This window comes from Sphaerulina musiva (assembly GCF_000320565.1).
Source record: "Sphaerulina musiva SO2202 unplaced genomic scaffold SEPMUscaffold_10, whole genome shotgun sequence".
NCBI lineage: Eukaryota > Fungi > Ascomycota > Dothideomycetes > Mycosphaerellales > Mycosphaerellaceae > Sphaerulina > Sphaerulina musiva.
The window spans coordinates 1,463,343-1,483,832 of NW_016017392.1; the positions used below are offsets into that span (position 1 = coordinate 1,463,343).

General features: G+C 51.4%; 10 protein-coding genes across 10 annotated transcripts; 8 read left to right on the plus strand and 2 right to left on the minus strand.

Moving 5' to 3' along the window:
• Positions 1–229: 229 nt before the first annotated feature.
• Positions 230–892, plus strand: SEPMUDRAFT_111127 (uncharacterized protein; the record flags this gene model as incomplete). Its single annotated transcript, XM_016900898.1, has 1 exon — positions 230–892. The coding sequence occupies one exon, from the start codon at positions 230–232 to the stop codon at positions 890–892; it is 663 nt and encodes a 220-aa protein (XP_016757800.1).
• A 43-nt stretch (positions 893–935) lies between these two features.
• SEPMUDRAFT_151614 (glycosyltransferase family 15 protein) lies at positions 936–3,148 on the minus strand. The gene is made up of 2 exons (XM_016906927.1): positions 1,509–3,148; positions 936–1,444 (listed from the first exon to the last, which is right to left on the minus strand). The coding sequence occupies exons 1-2, from the start codon at positions 2,743–2,745 to the stop codon at positions 1,380–1,382; spliced, it is 1,302 nt and encodes a 433-aa protein (XP_016757801.1). The 5' UTR covers positions 2,746–3,148; the 3' UTR covers positions 936–1,379.
• Positions 3,149–3,912: 764 nt separating this feature from the next.
• On the plus strand, positions 3,913–6,860 carry SEPMUDRAFT_151615 (uncharacterized protein). Its single transcript, XM_016906928.1, has 2 exons — positions 3,913–5,851; positions 5,909–6,860. The coding sequence occupies exons 1-2, from the start codon at positions 4,095–4,097 to the stop codon at positions 6,621–6,623; spliced, it is 2,472 nt and encodes an 823-aa protein (XP_016757802.1). The 5' UTR covers positions 3,913–4,094; the 3' UTR covers positions 6,624–6,860.
• Positions 6,861–7,140: 280 nt separating this feature from the next.
• On the minus strand, positions 7,141–9,005 carry SEPMUDRAFT_151616 (Metallo-dependent phosphatase). Its single transcript, XM_016906929.1, has 3 exons — positions 8,107–9,005; positions 7,690–8,053; positions 7,141–7,637 (listed from the first exon to the last, which is right to left on the minus strand). The coding sequence occupies exons 1-3, from the start codon at positions 8,850–8,852 to the stop codon at positions 7,380–7,382; spliced, it is 1,368 nt and encodes a 455-aa protein (XP_016757803.1). The 5' UTR covers positions 8,853–9,005; the 3' UTR covers positions 7,141–7,379.
• Positions 9,006–9,251: 246 nt separating this feature from the next.
• On the plus strand, positions 9,252–11,530 carry SEPMUDRAFT_92599 (kinase-like protein). Its single transcript, XM_016910589.1, has 3 exons — positions 9,252–10,055; positions 10,104–10,866; positions 10,926–11,530. The coding sequence occupies exons 1-3, from the start codon at positions 9,423–9,425 to the stop codon at positions 11,372–11,374; spliced, it is 1,845 nt and encodes a 614-aa protein (XP_016757804.1). The 5' UTR covers positions 9,252–9,422; the 3' UTR covers positions 11,375–11,530.
• A 291-nt stretch (positions 11,531–11,821) lies between these two features.
• Positions 11,822–13,175, plus strand: SEPMUDRAFT_151618 (uncharacterized protein). Its single transcript, XM_016906930.1, has 3 exons — positions 11,822–12,057; positions 12,126–12,412; positions 12,468–13,175. The coding sequence occupies exons 1-3, from the start codon at positions 11,899–11,901 to the stop codon at positions 12,646–12,648; spliced, it is 627 nt and encodes a 208-aa protein (XP_016757805.1). The 5' UTR covers positions 11,822–11,898; the 3' UTR covers positions 12,649–13,175.
• Positions 13,176–13,455: 280 nt separating this feature from the next.
• On the plus strand, positions 13,456–15,358 carry SEPMUDRAFT_151619 (zf-ZPR1-domain-containing protein). The gene has a single exon (XM_016906931.1). It carries the CDS (start codon positions 13,472–13,474, stop codon positions 14,978–14,980), a length of 1,509 nt encoding a protein of 502 aa, XP_016757806.1. The 5' UTR covers positions 13,456–13,471; the 3' UTR covers positions 14,981–15,358.
• A 237-nt stretch (positions 15,359–15,595) lies between these two features.
• Positions 15,596–16,474, plus strand: SEPMUDRAFT_111133 (uncharacterized protein; the record flags this gene model as incomplete). The annotated part of the gene is made up of 1 exon (XM_016900899.1): positions 15,596–16,474. The coding sequence occupies one exon, from the start codon at positions 15,596–15,598 to the stop codon at positions 16,472–16,474; it is 879 nt and encodes a 292-aa protein (XP_016757807.1).
• A 1,090-nt stretch (positions 16,475–17,564) lies between these two features.
• Positions 17,565–18,019, plus strand: SEPMUDRAFT_120523 (uncharacterized protein; the record flags this gene model as incomplete). The annotated part of the gene is made up of 2 exons (XM_016901613.1): positions 17,565–17,744; positions 17,819–18,019. The coding sequence occupies 2 exons, from the start codon at positions 17,565–17,567 to the stop codon at positions 18,017–18,019; spliced, it is 381 nt and encodes a 126-aa protein (XP_016757808.1).
• Positions 18,020–18,243: 224 nt separating this feature from the next.
• Positions 18,244–20,488, plus strand: SEPMUDRAFT_151620 (T-complex protein 1 subunit alpha). Its single transcript, XM_016906932.1, has one exon. The coding sequence runs from the start codon at positions 18,339–18,341 to the stop codon at positions 20,115–20,117; it is 1,779 nt and encodes a 592-aa protein (XP_016757809.1). The 5' UTR covers positions 18,244–18,338; the 3' UTR covers positions 20,118–20,488.
• The last annotated feature ends 2 nt before the right edge of the window (positions 20,489–20,490 follow it).

The window sequence follows — 20,490 nt, forward strand, 5'->3', positions numbered from 1 at the left end:
CTGACGATGTTTGTGGTTTGGCAGCAGCAACCCGTCTCTCATTCGAGACTTCCTTAACTTTTAAGCTTTGAGCATTGACTATGCAGACGCAGCCACCCGCTAGCGCCCGCATCGCTCCACATGAACCTTGGAACTTTCAGCTTGCACGATCAATAAAAGGTACATGTAGATGAATGACTTCTCTACGACTACAACATCGAATCCACAGCACAGCACTCTAAACTTCACCATGACCTCGCATCTCGCCACCGCTCGCGCAGCGCATCTTCAAGCATCATCCGAAGCGCTCATGACCACCTCACCCTCAATCTCCGCATATCTTCAAATCCAGCTATTCCACGATGGCAAACCAACAACAACAAGAAGAACAACTCAACCATGCTCTTCCTGCGGCACATTTCTCTTTCCAGGCTATAATTCCTCCATAACGAACGCGAAGAAACGTACGCGTCAAGATCGTCTTGCCGGAAAATTCTCTGCGGCAAAAATCCTCAAATGCTCGACTTGCGAGACGACGCATCAGATTCTTCCTGCAGCAACAACAGCAGCGAAGACGACGACGACGAAACCCACGGGGATCAAGAAACGCGGCATAACGTCTGGTGGAGGAAATAGTGCCACAGCCAGCTCCTCATCAACAACCGCAGCAGCAACAAGTATAGCGCAACCTTCGGAATCGGAATATAATTCACCTTCAGGCTTGTCCGCTTCTTCTATTATTTCTACGACTACGGCCTCGAAATCCCGGAATCGGAAGAATAAGAAATCGAGTTTACAAGCTCTGTTATCAAGCAATAGGAGTAACATCACTACAGGTACTAGTATTGGTACTAGTACTAGCACTACTTCTAAAAAAGGGTTTGGATTAGGTTTAGGAGATTTCATGAAATGACAACGGGCTTTTTTTTAAAAAGAATTTTGGAGCACCAATACGTGTAGAAATTACGATTGTATCCTCTACCCTACGCCCCTTGCTTGCGCCGACTAGTTTTGCGCGTTTTTGTTACTCCTGTGCCACATTTCTCGCCGTGCTATTCGTGCCAGAAAAAAAAAAAGAATATTCAAATCCCATCTGCCGTTTGTAAAGAGAACCTCCTGAATTGCAATGATGCCCGGCTTTCTCTTTCGTCACAGCCAGGTATTCACACGCTGGTACATGTCGTCTACCATATAGGCTTCTCCACCACCTGCTGCTCGGTGGGAAAACGCGCCTGCGAGAAACGACTCTCCTTCCTCCACCCCGTTGTTCGTGCGGTATACTCATACAAGTTCAGAATCGGTCGATAAAGCAGAATGACGAGGACAAATGCAAGCGTTATTCCAAGAATGATGATTGGGCCCAGCCATTGTTCTGCCACCTCTTTGTATCTTCCGTGTTGTCACTGCTGTTTCTCGTAGCCTGCTGGCAGGGCCATGCCGTTGACGTCGTACCACCGTTTCGTGCCTATTGCATTACCATTAGTCATGTGCTCACATTCGACATCTCCAAGGCAGGAAATCAAACTTACAGGAGTATCCATTCCAGTCAAAGTTGTCCTTGGGATTGCAGTGGCACTTCAAGTCCAGTCGTTGCTGTTCGTCGGTAGGGCAATGCGTGAATGGAACGTGGTAGTAGGCAATGTCGTTGAAAAAGTGAATCTCCTCCTTCTTCAGCATGAGAGCTGCTGCGATGGAGTGGACAGGAGCGTCACCCCAGCGCTCGTAGAAGAATCCGCCATCCTTGTCGAGGGACTCAAAGTACTGGATGTATGCTGGGCTGCGCAGCCAGTTCAGGTTGCCGATTTCAAAGTTGGACCAGAAATGGCAGTGGTTGTACGTGTTTCCGCCATCATCGGATAGCCACTCCATTGCGTTGTCACTTTCAATGTGCTCTGGGTGTTCGCTGATGAACTTCTTCACACTATCCCAGAGAGTGGGAATAGTCTCCACGTACTCGTAGAGCGACAGCACGAACGAGTACTTCTTCTTCTTCTCGGCCATGAACTTGAATGGGTCGTAGGCAATGTCACAGTAGAGCTCGATGCTGGGCTCCACACGCCAGTACCACTCATACTCGAGCATGATTTCGTGGCGGAAAAAGAAGCCAGACTCGTATCTGCACATGTGCCTGTAGCTGACGCTGTCTCCATAGATGATCTTGCGTTCGTGCATGTCCTCGCGCACCTTCTTCGCCTTTTCTTGATCAATCCATTCGGGAAAGCCCCAGTGCTCCTTGTCAATCTTTCCATATCTCGCTCGGCCGGATGTCAAGGAGGTCGTGACCTTCTTGAACGTTTCGTCAAAGTCGTCATCGTTCAGGAAGACCCAATCGTAGTTGTAGGCGTGGTTGAAGCGGTCCTCGACCTGGCGGATCGATCTGGAGATCTCCCACACATCGCTGTTGCGGGCAAGTGTGACAAAGGTGGCGTTCATGCGCGGGCCTGGCGCAGTGTTGGAGAGGTGCGTCTGCACTCCGCCGGCAGCTGGGTTAGGCGAAGTGTTGAGCTTGTCCAACCCAGCAGCAACAGCGGGCTGAGTGCCTGATTGAGGAGCGACGGCGGCGGGAAACTTGTCTCCGGCTGAGGGTGGTGTCTTCGAGTCAGAGTTGGTGCCCTTCCATATCCCTTGCGCCTTGAGCAAGTCTGAAGCGGACTGGATGTGTTCAGTGCCAGGGACTCGTGATGACGAGGATGAGATGAAGAAGATGAGGATCAGGGCGACAAAGGCGAAGACAATGTATCGCAGATATCGCGTGGAGCCCGCCATCTCTTTCGGTGATTCTTCGATTCGGTCACAGAGGGAGGTAGTGTGTTGCGGCCAATATCAGGTCAGCATGCGCCGACCGATTGTTGTGCTGAGCTGTGCCCTGGTGTAGGCTCGATGGCGACGCTGCCGTTCGAGATGGGTCGTCTGGAAGATGGAAGATGGCAGTGGTGATGGTGGTGGAGTGGTGGGTGGGTGGGAGGGATTGTCGCCTCGAACAGAAAGGAGCGACTGAGTTGTGTGACGAGAGGAGTTAGTGGGAATCTGAGGGGAATGTGGTCTCAGGTTCTCATCAGCACCAGCTCAAGTCGCTAGTCAAGGATAGGCCCGCTGGGGTGAAAAGCGAGGCGGCCAGGAGGACGGAGAAGACGGAGAAGAAGAAGAGGAAGAAGGAGAAGAAGAAGAGGAGGAGGAAAAGGAAGAAGATGGTGATGGTGATGGTGATGATGATGATGAAGAAGAAAGGTGGACTGGACGGATGGGATGGATGGGATGGACGGTACAGAACGGCTACAACTAATGAGATCGACCTTCGTACGAGCGTGGAGTCGTCGTTCTCGTCAATCAACGTCCGGGTGCAGTGACACGTCGCCGCGAGCCTCGCAGTGCTAGTGTGTCCTATCATAGCACATCTTTTCTCCCATAACATTAAATGATACGAACCCCCTTACGCGACCGCGGTCGTTCCGTGGCGCGATGGTGTATAAATGGACCGTCAACCCAGGGTCTTGGCTAGCATCTGGGCAACGCATTTCAAAAGGAGTTCGCATTGAAGTGAGTGACATGATATTCTGGCTTGTATAGGAGCTTCATGTGGCAGAAACAGCGACAGAATACAGTATTCTCTGTGACACTGTACGGGTGCCCTCAGGGGTAGGTACATGTATACAACAAAGTGGATGGCGGACTGGTCACTGGCAAGACTGGCAACACTGGATATACAACGGCACACTATGGAGCGCAACTGGTCAGAAAGGGTCCCTTAATGCCAATGCTCGCTGTACAGGATACGAGACGTCAATTCAGGTCAGTACTCCAAGTCAATGCAATAATGTCTAGTTCTAACCAAAAGGACCTAGCGCGGGAGTGGGGCAAGCATCATCTCACAAACAACCTAAGTGAACTCATACCTTACCTATACCCTTACCTACCTTACACGGCCATGTACATGTCTACCGTACATGTACTGACAACCACTCGCGCTCATTGCTATATCGCCTCTCTCGGAGCATAGCGCCGCTTGAGGTCGACGCTTACTGATTGGCGCTGTTGCGCTCCGCCTGCCACTTCACCTCACGACGCACGATATCAACACTCGCCTCTTCCGCAGCCCCGCCACCACTACCACCGCCATGTCGTTTTTCGGCTTCGACACCGCCCTGCCCCGGGACAAGGGCGCGCAACAGTCAAGCTCGCGAGGCATGTTTGATGCCCACGACCCTTTCGCTGGCTTGGGCGGCGACACAGAAGGTCAAATGCTGGATTTTGAGGAGACATACGACGGTTTGGGCGCCCGCTTGCAAGAAGCTGGAGATGACTTCAACGACGCTACCTTTGGCGGCGATGAACCGGTGACTCGTGAGGGAGTGGGCAGGGACTTCGACTTTGCTGGTCAGACGGCAGGTATGCGTGATACTCTCCTCGAAGAGCAAATCTTGCACCAGGCGAGGCAGCCTTATGCTCAACCTCGCGCGCCGCAGAAGCCCACAAAGACTGGCTATGAGGCGTACAAACAGCCAGAGTATATCCCAAAGCTCGAGGCCGATGCCTCCATCTGGGGCAGCTCCGTCGCGAAGAAGGCGGAGCCAGTTCGACAGCACGAGGCTGCCGCGAGGATGATGACCGTGGAAGAGCTGGAGGCGCAAATGCGAGCGCAAGCACGGCCTACACCACCAATGCAGCAACAGCCAACGCCAGACTTTCACTCTCAGTCGCAAGGGTTGAAGAATATGCTGGGTCTTGGCGGTGGTGCTCCAACTCCACCTCAAGTGCAGCCTCAGTTCGAGCAGCAGAGAGTGCCGCAGATTCTTCAGCGTCCTCCGCAGCAGTTCCAGCAGCCTCAGACCCCACAAGAGTTGCCAGCACAGCCTTCGCCTGGTCACAGTCACAGTCAGCGCGCGCCTCAAATTCTGCAGAGACAGCACACTCCTATCCATGCTCGACCACCATCGCAAGACTTCCGTGGTCAGCCACAGCCTCAGCAATTTCACCAGGGTCCGCCTCCACACCCAGGTGGGTTCCCGATGGGTGGTCCACCTGTCCAGCCACGGGGTCCGCCAATACACCCTGCGCACAATCGCGGCCCATCATACAATGGCCCGCCAATCACACAGGCACAACAGATGATGAATATGTCTTCGGAAGCCCGTGAAGCATACATGGCAGAAGAAGCAAAGCGGGCCAAGAGAAACCACAAAATTTTCCTGCTTAGCAAGAACAACGGTCTTATGACACCGCAGGACAAGAACTTCATCACTCGAATCCAGCTACAGCAATTGCTGACTGCCACCGGTGGTATTGACAACGAGTTTGGTAGCAAAGAGCAGCTTGCCGAGGACTTCTACTACCAAGTCTACGCCCAGATACGTGGTCCTCCAAGAAGCGGTCCTGGCCAGCCCCTTAACCAGTTCGCTCAGACGTACTTGTTCCAGACTGGGAGCCGCTATGGGTATGGTCGCAGCCGGCATCACCCTCGCGGCGGCGACAACCATGTCCAACGCATGGAACAGCAGGTCGCGAGAGCCGTCGAGGCAGCAAAGAATAGGCCGAAGAACAAGTCGCTGGTCATGGAAGGATCGCTCGGCAAGATTGCATTTAGTAATTCCAAGACACCACGTCCGCTTCTGAACATCAAGCGTCCCGATGCTGCAGACATCCGCAAGCACCACCCAACGAAGCCAGCTGATCGCAAGACTGGACTTCGAGATATTGAAAATCTGTACTCGACGCTGATGAGGCTAGAGGACCATGAGCGCGAAATGCCACTGCCACCGAATGAAGAAAGTGGGCCTGACGTGATCGAAGGCCACATGAGATGGAGAAGCGCTATGCAGGAGCTCAATGAGCAACTGTGGGCCGCTCTTCGCATCATGGTCGAGATCAATCCCAAGTAAGCAGAGCCTGAAAGAGACATGTATATCTGGGAATTGCTAACAGAAAAACACAGCTCAAGCTCGCCGCACCCATTCATCCAAATCCTCTCCCACAGCAAGGGCAAGAAGGCTATCCCTCGCACATTCAGACATCTAGACGACCAACAACGCCTGACGATGCTCACTCTCGTGGTTATCCATCTCGACATACTAGATGTCATTCGCGACGCATACCCGCCGGCCGACAACTCGGCGATTCCAGCTCGAGTCAAGGAAGAAGTCAACCTCTTCAACCAAGCCGTGATTCCACCACTTTTCAGCTACGTCAACGAGGCACCTCTCACTATCATCATCGGCCTCCTCGGCCTCGTTTTGGAACGAACCCAAGTCCAAGCTATTGTCCGGACCAAGATCGGCCTCAGCATTCTTACCATGCTCATTTCGAGGGCCGAGCTCCTCAAACAATCTGCTCCAGCCACCGACTTTGAACAATTCTCCGATTTGTACAATCGACTTTTCGATACTCTAGAACCAGTCCTTCCATTCGTCTTTCCAACTGATGGACCTGTTTCTGCTTCGGAGGATGTTCATGTATGGCAATTTTTGGCTGCCATGGGCGTGGGAGCTAGTCCGGATCAACAGCAGAGACTTGTTTTGGGGGTCAAGGAACGGGTCATGGAGACCGTCGGCGTCAGCAAGACGCTGCCGGAGGAGATGAGTCTGAAGAGATTGGCGGATGTGAATCTGTTCATGAGGGCTATTGGGTTGGATGTTGAGCTGCTTGGCTGATCTTTTCCACCCTGCAGATAGACAGCCAATGAGTGATGTGCAGTCACTGCCCTAAACGGATGAAGATCGAGGTTCTACTGGTAGTAATAAGTCGAAGAGCGAAAGTGGTCGGTCCAGAAGATAAGAGAAGAGAAAAGAGGAACAGAACAGGATTTTTTGAGACTACTGCTGAACATGCGCGGTAGCAATGTCGTGAGAAGAAGAGAGAAGAATCGAATTAGTTACTGCAATCATTCCGTTGAATATTCTTTTATTTCTTTCTTTTTTCATCTTTCACGTTTCTTCTGTTCCTCTTAGCAGTCTCACCTCACTCACCTCACTCATTAATGTACCTACCTTGGGTACTCATATACGACATGCTAATACGTCAATGCGCAGGTGGCGTGTCCTACCAAGTCAGAGAGAAGATAGGTAAGGGCTCGCGAGCGACAAATACATGTACATGTACCTGTTCTGCCGACTTCACGTCTGTCGTCAGGGTGTATCCATGCAAAAAGGGGTCATACACACATACACACTTACTCACATATCATACAAAGGTCAATCTCTCCCACGAAAAAAGTATCAACGCCACCATCTCAGGACACTCTTCGGCCTTGTCCCCATGCTATTCCCTCAGGTGAAGTCCCGTGTGCCGTTTATTCATATCTCAGGTATCTTTGCGAGAAGAGAAAACAAAAAAGGGTGTCATGCCAGCCATCTCCAATCTCATGCTTTCCACATGCCTCGTGCCACTTCTGACTCCTGTTGCGAATTTCACAAGAAATACTCCCCTCTGCCTTGCCTACCAGCAGGAACAGCTCTCCGATGATCGGGCACAGCGCTGAAAATCTTGAAGTCCGGCTCTAAGTCTTCTCCAAGAGTCATGATAGATGCGACGTTGCCGCATCTGTAGCAGTAGTTGGGCGCTGACCAGACTGTCACTACGTCTTGAGAGGCGAAATGGTACTTGTAACCTTCATTAACGAGTTGATGCGCTCGAGCGATGAGGGATAGGCCGTTGACGTGGTTGAACTAGATAGAGTCAGTGGGAAGCTCGAAGAAGCAGGGAGAGAAAGATGCGGACTTCGCTAGAAACTTTATCACCAAACAGCCATCCGGCACCTCTGGGGGAAACAGCCCATGTAACTACATCCTCGGGATCCGACCAGACAAGATCGCAAAAGGCACCCTCGTGAGGGATTTCCTGTGCTCGAGCAACAACGCGGATCTGGTCGAGTGTGCGTATCTCAGGTGATAGGCCTCCATGTACGCAAAGGACTTTACCATCAATTATGGCTGCGAGAGCCAGGAAGTCAAAGACTTGACAGCAAGACTTCCATACGCTAGCATTGCCATACTTTTGCTGACATTCTTCATAAAAGCCGTAGACCTGGGTGATCTGGCGGGATTCGTGGTTACCGCGAACAAGTGTGACCTTGTCTGGATATCTGTTCATGGTCAATCAGATGTTTGTGGCAGGTTTTCATGCAGTCGCACATACTTTGCTTTCAGGCACATTAGTAATGTAAAAGTCTCCAATGAGAAGTAGCCGCGATCAACAAAGTCTCCCAAGAAGATGAAGTTCTGCAGTCCAGTGGCTTGATCCGCCTTCTTCGCCGCGCTCTTACTCCTGCTGGGCCCAGGACTTCTGACCCCAACACCAGAGTCCTCAGAAGCATCGTCGTCGTCAACACCCTCGTTGTCCTCTCCCACACTACGACTCCGCACTCGGCCTCTCTCCTCATCGCCTTCCTCGCCCGTCTGACTTCCATCCTCACTCGCAGCAGATGTGTAGGCACTGTCCCTCTGAAACCTCCTCTTCATTTTCCGTTGCACCTTGGGATCCGTAATCTGCGTGGGAGGCTCAATATCGGCAGCATTGATTGCCGTTGTCCCTGAAGACATGCTACTCCTCTTTCCCTTCTTCGGGGCGTCTCTCTCCTGTGCCGCCTTCTCCGCCGCTCGTTGGTCCACTTCACCTGGCATTCCTCCTGCGACATGAAATAGCTCAAGCAGATCGTAGAATTGGCCATGTATATCTCCGCAGACAGTGACAGGCGCCTCCACGGGCTGTATATTGGACTCCTCCATGAGACATTCTTTGACAATCTCACATAATCGTTTCATATCGGCTTCGGGTAGGTAGTGGCATAGCTTGGCCTGTTCGAGCCATTCATCGGGTCCAGCATGAGAAGATAGTGTTGCCGGCCCAGGCTGAGGGACATCGCTGTCTCGCTCGCGCGCCATATGGAGGGAGATGGGAAGGTCGCGAGGGGTCAAGGGGTGGATGATGAGGGGTCTCTTCTGCGCGATGGGTGGTCACTGATGCGCGGGGAGCAGATATGGCGTTTGTGGCGAGTCCAAGGGCGATAGTGAGAGTTGTAGGTAAGACTCGGTTCGTCTCGTCTGGTTGCCCGCAGTCGTTGACTCGTGATCTGCCTCTCACAGGACCCTACTGAGTTAGTCTCGCCTGCCTCTCACTCTCGGCCTTGGCATGCGATGGAGGAGGGAGGCTGACTGCTGACTACCGCTGCCGTAGCGACTAGTTCTAGCTGACTCCACAAATAACGTCTGTTTGGTCACCTGCTTGTGTGTTTCCATCAAGTTGTTGACAAGTGACCAGAGAAGGCAATCGAAGCCTCGCGAACTTCACGCGCCCTCTTGTTGCGGCAACAATGTCTGGTGAATGCTCGTAGCGGGCAACACGTCTTCCAGCCTGCAGCCGCGACTGTGCTACTACTGTACTTGAACTACTTCAATGCGTCTTCATTTTACTCATATGGGAGGACAAATGCATCACTTGGAGTCGAAAGCAGCATGTCTAGATTCTTTCGTTCAGCTACTTCCAGTGGGAGCAGCTCCAGCGAAGACAGCGACGATGACACAGAAGAACTTGCGAGCCAGTCGCTAGAAATCTCCCGCAGCAACAGTCAAGATGTTGGCAACGTATCCTTGGACACGTTGGCCATTGATCGACCACGCAATGCACTAGCCGCGCAAAGCCAGGATATGCTGATGCATACACTTCTTGAACGAGATGCCAGACACCATGTCTACGAGCAGAGGCGACAAGCAGGCAAGTCTTTAAATGACAAGGACGCCATCACGAGAGAAATCCAAGATCATTATCGTCGCATGGTAGCGAACCTAGCGCCTTTCAACCTGGTCTCTCATGGACTGGAAGACGACCGACATGCTCCATTGAGACGCCAAATTGGTGATGGCCTAGACCGCATGGCGAGCTCAGCGCCAACATCGTCACAAGCAGCGGTTCCACTGCCTATTCAGCGGCTTCTGAAAGACGTCACACACAACAGTCTTGTGAATGAGCCCGGCAGCCCAGCGGCACTCCTTGGGAACATGTCTCTTGGTATGCCTGCACCAATGCAAAGTCGGTACATTCAGGATTTTGAAGAGCTCGACGTCCTTGGGAAGGGCGGCTTTGGCGAGGTGCGTTGTCGATGGCCCCATTGATACCAATGAACTAACGCAACGCAGGTCTATCGGGTTCGGCACAAGCTTGACAATTGCATCTATGCTGTCAAGAAGATTCCGATACGAGCCTCATCGATGGCACGTATTACAGCAGGTGGTCAGACAGCCGTTGACGAATTGCTGGCCGAGGTTCGATCCTTGTCAAAACTGCAACATCCGAACGTGGTGCGCTATCACAGTAGTTGGATCGAATGGTCGGCTAAGACTGAACTTGCTACCAACTCCAGCGACAATGATTTGCAGGATAGCCGCGATATCGTGGCAGGCTCCGACAGCAACACATGGTCTGACTCCATACGACGTGTGAGAACTCAAAGCGATACTGTCGAAGATATTGGGTTCACCTTCGAAACAAGTAGATCACACTCATCAGTCATCGCGACCAGATCTGAAGTGGGCTCGGAAGGCCACGATGCCAACATTGAGTTCACACACTCGTCGACCGACTTCACAAATGGGGCAATGATGTCCATGAGCCCATCCCTGGCGCTCTACATGCAGATGAGCGTCCATCCCATGACCTTGGCGGACTTCCTCTCGCCTCCACAAGGCGAAAATGGCATGATCAAGCCATTGGCTCATTGTTTCCATCTGGAGCCATCGATTCGCATTCTGCTTGCTCTACTCGATGGAGTAGAGTATCTGCATGCTGAAGGCGTAGTGCACCGAGACCTGAAGCCAGCAAACATATTCTTGAGGCACGAGGAGAACCACAGAGCTATGCAGGGCTGTGTTGATCTGTTTCTATGCTCTGACTGTCGCCAAGGTAAGCGGAACTCCGTCATCGTCACGATTCTGGCTAATGTACCTAATTAATGCATACAGGCGGCAACCCGAATCCGGCCACTTTATCAATCTGCATCGGCGACTTTGGCCTAGTCACCCAGATTGCCGAGCCCGAAGCACTTCCAGAGTCTTCCCCAGCGGCTGTGGGAACAGCAATCTACAGGCCTGTAACTACAATTTCTCCCGCCAGTCCACGTCTCGACATTTTTGCCCTTGGCATCATCGCTTGTGAATTGCTCTGCAAATTTGGCACGCAAATGGAACGTCGACAGACGCTCCAGTCATTGCGTCAGGGTGAATTTCCCCCGAAATTTGCTAGTTGTGCTGGTCACCAGTCTGCTAAGGTTAAAGAATGCGTGACGGCCATGCTGACTGATGATGCGGAGGAGATGCCGAGCATATCTGATCTGAAGGGACGTTTGATGGACGTGCTCACGCGGACGCAGAGAGTGGAGGTGAGTGACCTGAGGAGGTCCAGCAGCACTTGATGCCGCATGCTTGTATGGAGCCGCGAATGACGAGGCTTGTCACGATCTGGCTAGTGTTGGAGGACTGGAATTCACTTGCTTCCAACGCCAAGAAGAGACTGGTTCGTCGGTACATCCATCCATGCTATAACAGCTTCGCAACATGTATCGTACCTCAGGTACCTATCCAGTGCTTGTACGTTACGAAATATCGAAGCTGTCCGATTTGTTTTCATATCCGTAAGAGGAAGGCGAAATGTGGTCGTCCCTTCCCAAGACGATGACGGCATAATGATCATTGAATGTCGAGCTACAAGGATCGGCAACCCGAATACACGTACATGCAGACATACATCACGACTACATACATGTACTGTACTGTACTGTCGTGTCCTGCCTTGAATACTGACCGCAAGAGAAAAAGTCCTTTAAACCCTCCCCAGATGCTCAAATCCCTCCGAGCTGTACCTGCAACTGCCTTCTTTCTCAGACACGCAATTTTCACACACGCCACGAGAAGCTTCACAGCAGCAACCACCTTCACCATGCCTGAACGCCTGAGCAAAGTTGATGCGAAGACTGACCCGTCAGTCACCAAGCAATACGACAGCAAGACCTCAGCAACCGACAAGTTCGTCGACTTTTACGAGATTACTGATAGGATCAAGACTGCCAGCTTCAATACCTATCGTCCTGGAGTCGGAGTACGTACATGCACGCATCTCGTGTGAATTGAAATATCACCTTGACGTGGGACTAACTTGTTTTGCAGCCCGTCGGTCGTTCCATGGCCGTCGCGAAGAGAACAGGTCCAGACTTTCTCTTCCTGGCCAATGCCAACAGTACCAAGGTCAAGGATCTCGAAGCCAACAAAGAAGTCCAGCTTTCCTTCCGTGATAGCAAGACGGAAGATTGGGTCTCAGTCACAGGAGAGGTCGTCTGTATGACGAACGACGATCCTCGCATCAAGGAGATCTATTCCAAGCCCGTGAAAGTCTGGTTTGGTGACATTGGTGATGGTGTTCACGATGGCGGACCAGAAGATCCGAGAATGAAACTGTGAGTGTGCTCCTTGACCACTTTTGAGCGGCATTTGATACTGATACCCTGATAGCATTGAGGTGAAGAGCAAGTACATCACTTACTGGAAGCGTACGACCGGCGCTCTGGGTTTCGCCAAAGAAATTGGTGGAGCTCTGCTTACTGGTGATGTTGCAAATACTGGCGATCTGAGAGAGTTACAGGAGACAGAGATCAATCAGGCGCGCGTCCGTGATAGCGCACTCAGCAGCTAGAATCTGTTTCTGCTGGAGATCTGTTAGGCCGAGTCGCGTGAAGAAGAAGAGTCGAGTGGGTCGAGAGTTTGTACGACTAGGTGGAGCTTCTTCAATGCCTTGAGAGGCTGGTAGTGCGTGCGCGAATGCACGAATCGAATGATTAAATCTGTGAACAGAATACCGTTACCCCTGCACCTGCGATACACAATTCTGCAACCTTGCCGCGTCGTGTGACAAGCAGTTCTGGACTACAATGATGAGTGAACGTATGTGCCCCTGTTCAGGGAGATCTGTCAGGCTCCACTCACCAGTATTTAAAATACTTCAACCTTTCCAGACATACTGAGGAACAGAAGATAGCGAAGACTTGACTTGCGCTCTTCAGGAGGGTGCCAGAATATCGCCCAGAACTGGTTGGTGATACCTATCCATTACATGTATGTTTTCAGCTGGGGATACGGGGTCTTGCAAAGGAGAATCAGCCCGTTTGCTGGAAGAGGAGATCTAAGTCAAATCTTGATCACACAATTGACAGGATATTTGTGTGTACTACCAGTGCATATTGTTGAAGATGTGAGATGGAACTCGACTGCGTATAGTGGCGGTAGTGGCTGTAATATATATTGATCGTGTGGAGTGTAGAGTGTGGCTCGAGCTTTACAACTAGGGTAGTCCCCGCTAGAACATTCTCGTTATGGACCCCTGCTATCGATAGGCATGTTTCTTGCGTCATTAGTCATTGTTGGCCTCAGGATGCTGACAAAACCCAGTCACATGCAATTTCTTTGCGTAAAAATCACGATTCACACAAAGACCAGACACACCAAACACACCAGACATCATGGGAATCCCACAAGCAACAGACATGGTGCAAACCAGCGGCGGGCAGCCTTCTTTGGCCAAGGATCTCTTCGAGGACATGGGTCGCAAGGCAGAAGAGGTGTCCAATAACAACGATGAGCAGAAAGTGGTCGACGAGATTGAGAGCTTGTGCATGAATTGTCACGAAGATGGAATTACCAGGCTGCTGCTCACGAGAATCCCATTCTTCCGAGAAATCGTTATCATGTCGTTCAGTTGTGAGAAGTGCGGCTTCCAAAACAACGAGATTCAGTCTGCTGGCCAGATTCAGCCCAAGGGTGCGAAATACGCCTTACGAGTGGAGAAGGAGGACGACTTGCAGCGCAATGTGGTGAAGAGCGATGTGTGCGCATTCAGGATAGAGGATGTTGACTTGGAGATTCCTCCTGGCAAGGGACAGTACTCGAACGTTGAGGGCATCATCCGAGCAGTCAAGGATGACTTGGAGTCGCATCAAGACGCGCGCATGCAGCAAATGCCAGAAGTCGGTGCGAAGGTGGCAGAGATCATTCGCACAATGGAAGACATGCTCAACGGACACAAATACCCATTCATGATATCCGTGGATGACCCCACTGGCAATAGCACGATCGAGCCACGGCCAGGTGATGCGGCAGGCAAATGGGCAAAGAGCGAGTATATCCGGACAGCAGCACAGAATGCAGCGCTTGGACTTGGAGACGACGTGCCAGCACCAGGAACTGAAGCACCTGAGACTTCTTTACGGCCCGAATACCATTCACAAGGCCTCGTTGGGGGAGATGATCCTACAGCAGCAGTACAGGCCAATAATGTCGATCAGGAAGAAGACATTGTAGAGAATCAAGTCTACAGTTTCCCCGCATCATGTCCCGGCTGCACGAGACCATGCGCTACGAACATGAAGATGGTGAATATTCCATTCTTCAAGCAGGTTGTGCTAATGTCAACAGTCTGTGAATCTTGCGGCTACCGAAGTAACGAGGTCAAGACTGGTGGCGAAGTGCCGGAGAAGGGACGAAAGATTACATTGAAAGTCAGCACAAAGGAAGATCTGGCGCGAGATATCCTGAAGAGCGAGAGCGCCGCGCTCAGCTGTCCAGAGCTACAGTTGCGCGTGGAGCCTGGTACCATGGGAGGCCGCTTCACTACCGTCGAAGGCATTATGACCAACATTCGGAAAGACTTGCGAGGACAAGCCTTTGGCCTTGAGGATGGCGATGCGGATCTGCCTGATGGTTCTGGTGATTCAATGGCATCTGACAGTAAGAAGCAATGGGAGGATTTCTTCACACTGCTTGGTGATGCCATTGAAGGTCGCAAAGAATTCACACTCATCCTTGAGGATCCTCTTGCTGGCTCATATGTGCAAAGCTTGACTGCACCTGAGCCCGATCCGAAGCTAGAGCTCGAGGACTACACCAGGACGCACGATGAAGAAGAAGATCTTGGCTTGAACGATATCAAGACGGAAGGCTACGAAGAAGATAATGTCGAGACAACATCATGAGGGATGAGAGAGAGAGAGGATTATGTGGACCGTGAAAAAGTAGTGCACTACGCATGGACGAGACATACTCGAATCATGAAGCCAATGATACTTGAGAGATCGAGCGTCTTGACAACGACCGACTCTTGACTCGTTATCGACATCGCAGAGATGACTGTTTTGGAGAACTCGCCTTTTCGATACTCATTTGCCTGTTCTGAACTGTGTAGATCAGAATTGAAGGGACGGTATCAAACTTCATGCTGACGATAATGAATGAAAGACATGAAAATCTAGGTAGGTTCAAGCCGCTTCATATCGCGGCTGAGGACAGCAAAGGTAAGATATATATGCTGTCTCCGTGAGTGGTTCCCACCAAGCTTCCATACCAGAGTCACGCCACATAACCTAGGTCCGTGAGCTGGATCAGGTAGGTTATCAGTCATAGCAAATACACATCCACGTCTCCAAATACTGAGTACCAGAAATCTTACGAAGCCTATGCTCCATACAATTCGGCACCACTTGGCTCGGACAAATTCGCTTTGATCTTGCTGACCTTAAGTAGTTCCAGCTCCTTTCTTCGACATCGTCAGATCAAACTGCACCCAGCATTCACTTTTGGAGGTCAGCATCATGAAGCTGTCGTCAGTTACAGCCCTCGCGAGTTATGCGATTCACGGAGCCCTTGCCGTAACCGAAGCTAGAGGAAGCAACTACAACGACACAGAAAGCACAAATGGCCTCATTTCAGTCACCCAAACCCAAGTCCCTGCGCGCAATGTGCGTTCTGAATCTCTCGCAGAGCCTTTGTCTTCTCTCAACCCAGACGAGATGGACGAACGCAACACGACCGTTGCATCCACTGGCCAACCGAGACACTTTGCCCGCTATACCGAACCACGCACAGAACACTTGTCTTCAATCAGACAAGAAGACGTCCTCCAAGAAATTCACGCCAAAGCACACCCCGAGTTCATTTCTACCACCAACACCACCACCGAGCGAGAAGAAAATAAGCGAGACGTCCAAGCCATTCGGACTTTATTCATCACCCCCACACCTTCAACATTAACAATCACTCCCACCCCTTCCGATTCCGATTCCGATTCCACTCTCACCTACACTCTCCCAGCAACCACCCAAAACATCACCATCACCCCCACCGCCACCCCGACCCCCCAAAAATTCTACAAACAACAACAACTCCTCACCGAAACCTGTCAACCCGACTACGTCGAACGATGTCGTCTCCTCCCCAACACCGCCTGGTGGCCCGCCGGAGGCAAAGAATGTTTTTGTATTTTAGAATCGCACGCTCCACCTCTTCCTCAAATTCCCCAAGGGGATGAAGAGCTTTGGAAGAATTTTATTAAAATTCGCCATGTTCCTTTGCCGGTGCAGGCGACGATTTTGCCTGATGGGAGGAGAGAGGGGACGCCGGAGAAGGCGTGGTGGATTTGGGCTCATCGGGAGAAGAGTTGGTGGGAGGAAGAGCAGGGAGGGGGGAGTTAGTTGAATTTATGGGGCGCGGGTGGGAGCGGGTGGGAGTGAGCTGGTGAGTATTGGTCTTGTCTTCTGATCGATCTGGGTCGGGCGGATTTTTGATGTTTGGGAATATATTTTTGTTTGGTTTGTTGGTTGAATTTTGCGGTTGATCAGCTCCCGCGACCGATTGCGTCTTTGTTGATGGGCTACATACTGAAGAGTCAGATCGGCCCCTCGGGCGAAAAAGATAGATCCACGGGGGGCTTCCTTCTGAATGGCGAGCTACAAGAAATCTCGCGAGTCCATTTTACTATACTGTATCATTTAAGAAAGTGGTACTTATCACGACATACATCATCATCCTGATCATCCTGATGGATTCAGAATCTCTCCAAAAGAATATTGTACTGCATTCAGAAGGAAGCCCCCAGTGGATCTATCTTTTTCGCCCATGCATGCTGTTGACAGAAGAATCATCTAGCGTCGTTGACATCAATGTCACAATCATTCACTTATCTTGGACTGCGAGGCTGCTAGATCATAAGTCATCAGGAAAGCAGTCCGCGTTTGATGCGGATTGCAGTATTTATGTGAAGGGTAAGGTAATCCGGATAGATAAAAGAAATGTGGCCGGACACTATTTAGGTACAGGTAGGTACCTTAATTGAGGAAAATTGGTCGAGGCATTGGTGGTTGCGAGGCTTGATATCTTTTCGACAAGTAAGGAGGTATCCCTATCTTGGATGGACAGGACACGAGACAGATCTCGTGAAACCTATATTACCTACTCTGTAAATACCAGATCAGTGGTGCAAGATCATGCAGAAGCATGAGCATATCTGCATGGCCTTTGAAGAAAAAGAACCTACCAGTGACACAGAATAGCTCTGCTCATCTGCCCGAAGAAGTGACTTCTACCGGATAAGTGCCTGAGTTTGCCATTTGGCACAAACAATGTATACAAAAATGTTTCTGGATCCTTCCAACAGTCAAGCACCGTTCTTCACTCTCTCACCTCCAAGAGAAAGAAGAAAAAGCCTGATATACAGTTGGTTTTCGAAAAGAGAGGGAAGAAAAAACATGTGCACCCAAGAACTAATATGGTGTTCCTGCGGCCATGGCGAATTTCTCCCCATCATTTGCTGTCCCCGTGCAGCAGTTTTCGGATCCTGCTATACCATCGTCCATGGCCAACATCCTCATCCTCATCGACATCCTCATCGACATCAAAATCAAAACCATCATCAGACGGGTACATCAGCAACAATACCTTCAATGCCAGAACAATGCTCATATTGTAAAAATGGATTCAACGAACGTCGACCTCTGGCCGCAGCTACACCCGAGGGGTCGATGGCGAGAAAAATGGAGAGAAATGAGGATGAAGTGTTGGAGAATTTGCTGAAGGATCCGGGGTATTGGCCTGATGATGGCGAGAAGGTGGTGAAGAGTTTGGATGTGGATCTTTCGAGGTTGTTTGGGGAGGGGGAGGAGTTGGGGGTGGGGATGGACATGGAGGATTTGTTGAATGGGGAGTGTTATGATGAGGATGCGGAGGTGAAGGGGAGTTAGGGGTGAGGTTGGAGATGGGGATTGTTAGTTGATTGTGCATGTTGTATATAGGATGTAGGTAATGTCAGGTATGTACATGCAGGTACAAGCAGTAAGAGAAGAGGATGGATAGTCTTGGCGGAAGGCCTGAGGTGTGATTACACGTCCGCGTTCTGACTTGCTCGAAACAAATTTGATGAGAGCTGTTTCCACAATCAATACATACACATACGCGCCCACCTCACGCCCTTGAACCCATACGCGCCCACCACACGCATCACTTCAGGCAACGAAGCCACCGGAAAGCTGCGAAGAACTTCTTCCCTCCGCCCTGCCCACCATGGCAGCCATGTTCGAACAGTCCCGCAGTGGTACTCTCTTCCTGGGGGGCACCAAGATCTCCGGCAGTGATATTCGCGACCAAAATGTTCTCGCCACGCAAGCAATCGCCAACATTGTCAAGTCCAGCTTCGGGCCTTCCGGTCTGGACAAGATGATGGTCGACGACATTGGAGATGTAACGGTGACCAACGATGGAGCCACTATTCTCGCGCTCCTGAACGTCGAGCATCCAGCAGGAAAGATTCTGGTCGATCTCGCACAGCAGCAGGACAAGGAAGTGGGCGATGGCACAACTTCAGTCGTCCTCATTGCAGCAGAGCTCCTACGACGAGCAAACGAGCTGATGAAGATGCGGATACACCCAACCACCATCATCACCGGCTACAGACTTGCGCTGCGAGAGGCGGTCAGGTATATGAACGAGAATATTGCCACGAAGGTCGAGACATTAGGACGGGACAGCTTGGTGAACATTGCGAAGACTTCCATGAGCAGCAAGATTATCGGCGCAGACGATGACTTCTTCGCGAACATGGTTGTGGATGCCATCACGAGTGTCAAGACGACGAACGCAAGAGGAGAAGTCAAGTATCCTGTCAAGGCAGTCAATGTGCTCAAGGCACATGGAAAGAGCGCGCTGGAATCGCAGCTGGTGAAAGGTTATGCTCTCAACTGCACGGTGGCCTCGCAAGCGATGAAGACGAGAATTACGGACGCAAAGATTGCGGTGCTGGACATGAACTTACAGAAGGAGAGAATGAAGATGGGGGTGAATGTTGTGATTGACGACCCGGCACAGCTCGAGAAGATTCGGGAGAGGGAGAGCAGCATGGTTGTGGAGAGGGTAGAGATGATCCTCAAGGCTGGCGCGAACGTGATTTTCACAACAAAGGGCATTGATGATCTGTGCCTGAAGCATTTCATCGAGAAGGGAGCCATGGCCGTAAGACGGTGCAAGAAGGAGGATCTGCGGAGAATAGAGAAGGCAACCGGGGCGACAATGATTAGCACACTTGCGGACATCAACACTGGAGACGATTTCTTCGACCCCAAGAGTCTGGGAGAGGCCAAGGAGGTTGTGCAAGAGCGGATATCAGATGATGAATGCATTCTCGTCAAGGGGCCCAAGGTGCACACTGCTGCGTCTGTCATTCTTCGTGGAGCCAACGAGTACTCGCTGGACGAGATGGAGCGCTCTGTTCACGATTCCCTGTCGGCTGTCAAGCGCACACTGGAGTCTGGCCGTATCGTGCCAGGAGGTGGTGCTGTCGAGACTGCTCTGCACATCTACCTCGAGGAGTGGGCCACATCTGTCGGCTCAAGAGAACAGCTCGCGATTGGTGCTTTCGCTGCTTCTCTCTTGGTCATACCTACCACACTCGCAGTCAACGCTGCCAAGGACTCTTCGGAGCTCGTTGCACAATTGCGATCGCGACACGCACTCTCACAACGTACCTCAGAGCCTGCCTCAGCACACGCGCCTGCACCAGCGAATGGGGCTCCCCCTGCGCCTGCTGCCCGTAACGCGACCCAGCAAGCTCTTGATGCTGACGCGAAGGCTCTGGCCAAAGCGAAGGGATACAAGAACTACGGTCTGGATCTGTCCAAGGGCAAGGTACACGATTGTGTGAAGGCTGGTGTGCTGGAGCCAAGCATGAGCAAAGTGAAGCAGCTCAAGTCGGCCGTGGAAGCGTGTGTGGCTATCATGCGCATCGACACGCTCATCAAGCTGGATCCGGAGCAGAGAGGCGGAGAAGACGATGGTCATGGTCACTGAGGAACGAGTGCCATGGTTGGGATTCGCGCACAGCTGTACGTGTGTGCTTGCGTGTATGTCTACGGGTAATACTTGTCACGCTCTCATGAAAAGAGCTATGTAGAGCAAAACATGAAAGCAGTGTGCTGGCGACCAGCGCTCCCCAAGACTTGAAGTCTAATCCTGCCGCTTTAGGGAATTCGAGCTGTTCCTTCACGCAGCGGGGTAATGGTAAGCGGGACACAGCACTGAATCTGAATCCGATGCATCGGCGGTCTAATTAAGTAGGAGATCGTTGTTAGTTCTACACCAAGCGATCCCGGTGATTCTGGCTTCTGTCAGCCGTGCACCGCAAGCTCCAGCTCCGCAGAATAATAAATACCTTGGGAAGCTC

Coding starts and splice junctions, on each gene's coding strand:
- SEPMUDRAFT_151616 (XM_016906929.1), bottom strand. CDS start 8,852: ATGGCGCGCGAGCGAGACAGCGATGTCCCTCAGCCTGGGCCGGCAACA. Junction 8,054..8,106: donor CTAATGTGCCTGAAAGCAAA/GTATGTGCGACT, acceptor GACCATGAACAG/ATATCCAGACAAGGTCACAC. Junction 7,638..7,689: donor GTGATAAAGTTTCTAGCGAA/GTCCGCATCTTT, acceptor GACTCTATCTAG/TTCAACCACGTCAACGGCCT.
- SEPMUDRAFT_151614 (XM_016906927.1), bottom strand. CDS start 2,745: ATGGCGGGCTCCACGCGATATCTGCGATACATTGTCTTCGCCTTTGTC. Junction 1,445..1,508: donor TGACTGGAATGGATACTCCT/GTAAGTTTGATT, acceptor GTAATGCAATAG/GCACGAAACGGTGGTACGAC.
- SEPMUDRAFT_151620 (XM_016906932.1), top strand. CDS start 18,339: ATGGCAGCCATGTTCGAACAGTCCCGCAGTGGTACTCTCTTCCTGGGG.
- SEPMUDRAFT_151619 (XM_016906931.1), top strand. CDS start 13,472: ATGGGAATCCCACAAGCAACAGACATGGTGCAAACCAGCGGCGGGCAG.
- SEPMUDRAFT_151615 (XM_016906928.1), top strand. CDS start 4,095: ATGTCGTTTTTCGGCTTCGACACCGCCCTGCCCCGGGACAAGGGCGCG. Junction 5,852..5,908: donor ATGGTCGAGATCAATCCCAA/GTAAGCAGAGCC, acceptor AGAAAAACACAG/CTCAAGCTCGCCGCACCCAT.
- SEPMUDRAFT_92599 (XM_016910589.1), top strand. CDS start 9,423: ATGTCTAGATTCTTTCGTTCAGCTACTTCCAGTGGGAGCAGCTCCAGC. Junction 10,056..10,103: donor GGAAGGGCGGCTTTGGCGAG/GTGCGTTGTCGA, acceptor AACGCAACGCAG/GTCTATCGGGTTCGGCACAA. Junction 10,867..10,925: donor ATGCTCTGACTGTCGCCAAG/GTAAGCGGAACT, acceptor TAATGCATACAG/GCGGCAACCCGAATCCGGCC.
- SEPMUDRAFT_151618 (XM_016906930.1), top strand. CDS start 11,899: ATGCCTGAACGCCTGAGCAAAGTTGATGCGAAGACTGACCCGTCAGTC. Junction 12,058..12,125: donor CCTATCGTCCTGGAGTCGGA/GTACGTACATGC, acceptor CTTGTTTTGCAG/CCCGTCGGTCGTTCCATGGC. Junction 12,413..12,467: donor GAAGATCCGAGAATGAAACT/GTGAGTGTGCTC, acceptor ATACCCTGATAG/CATTGAGGTGAAGAGCAAGT.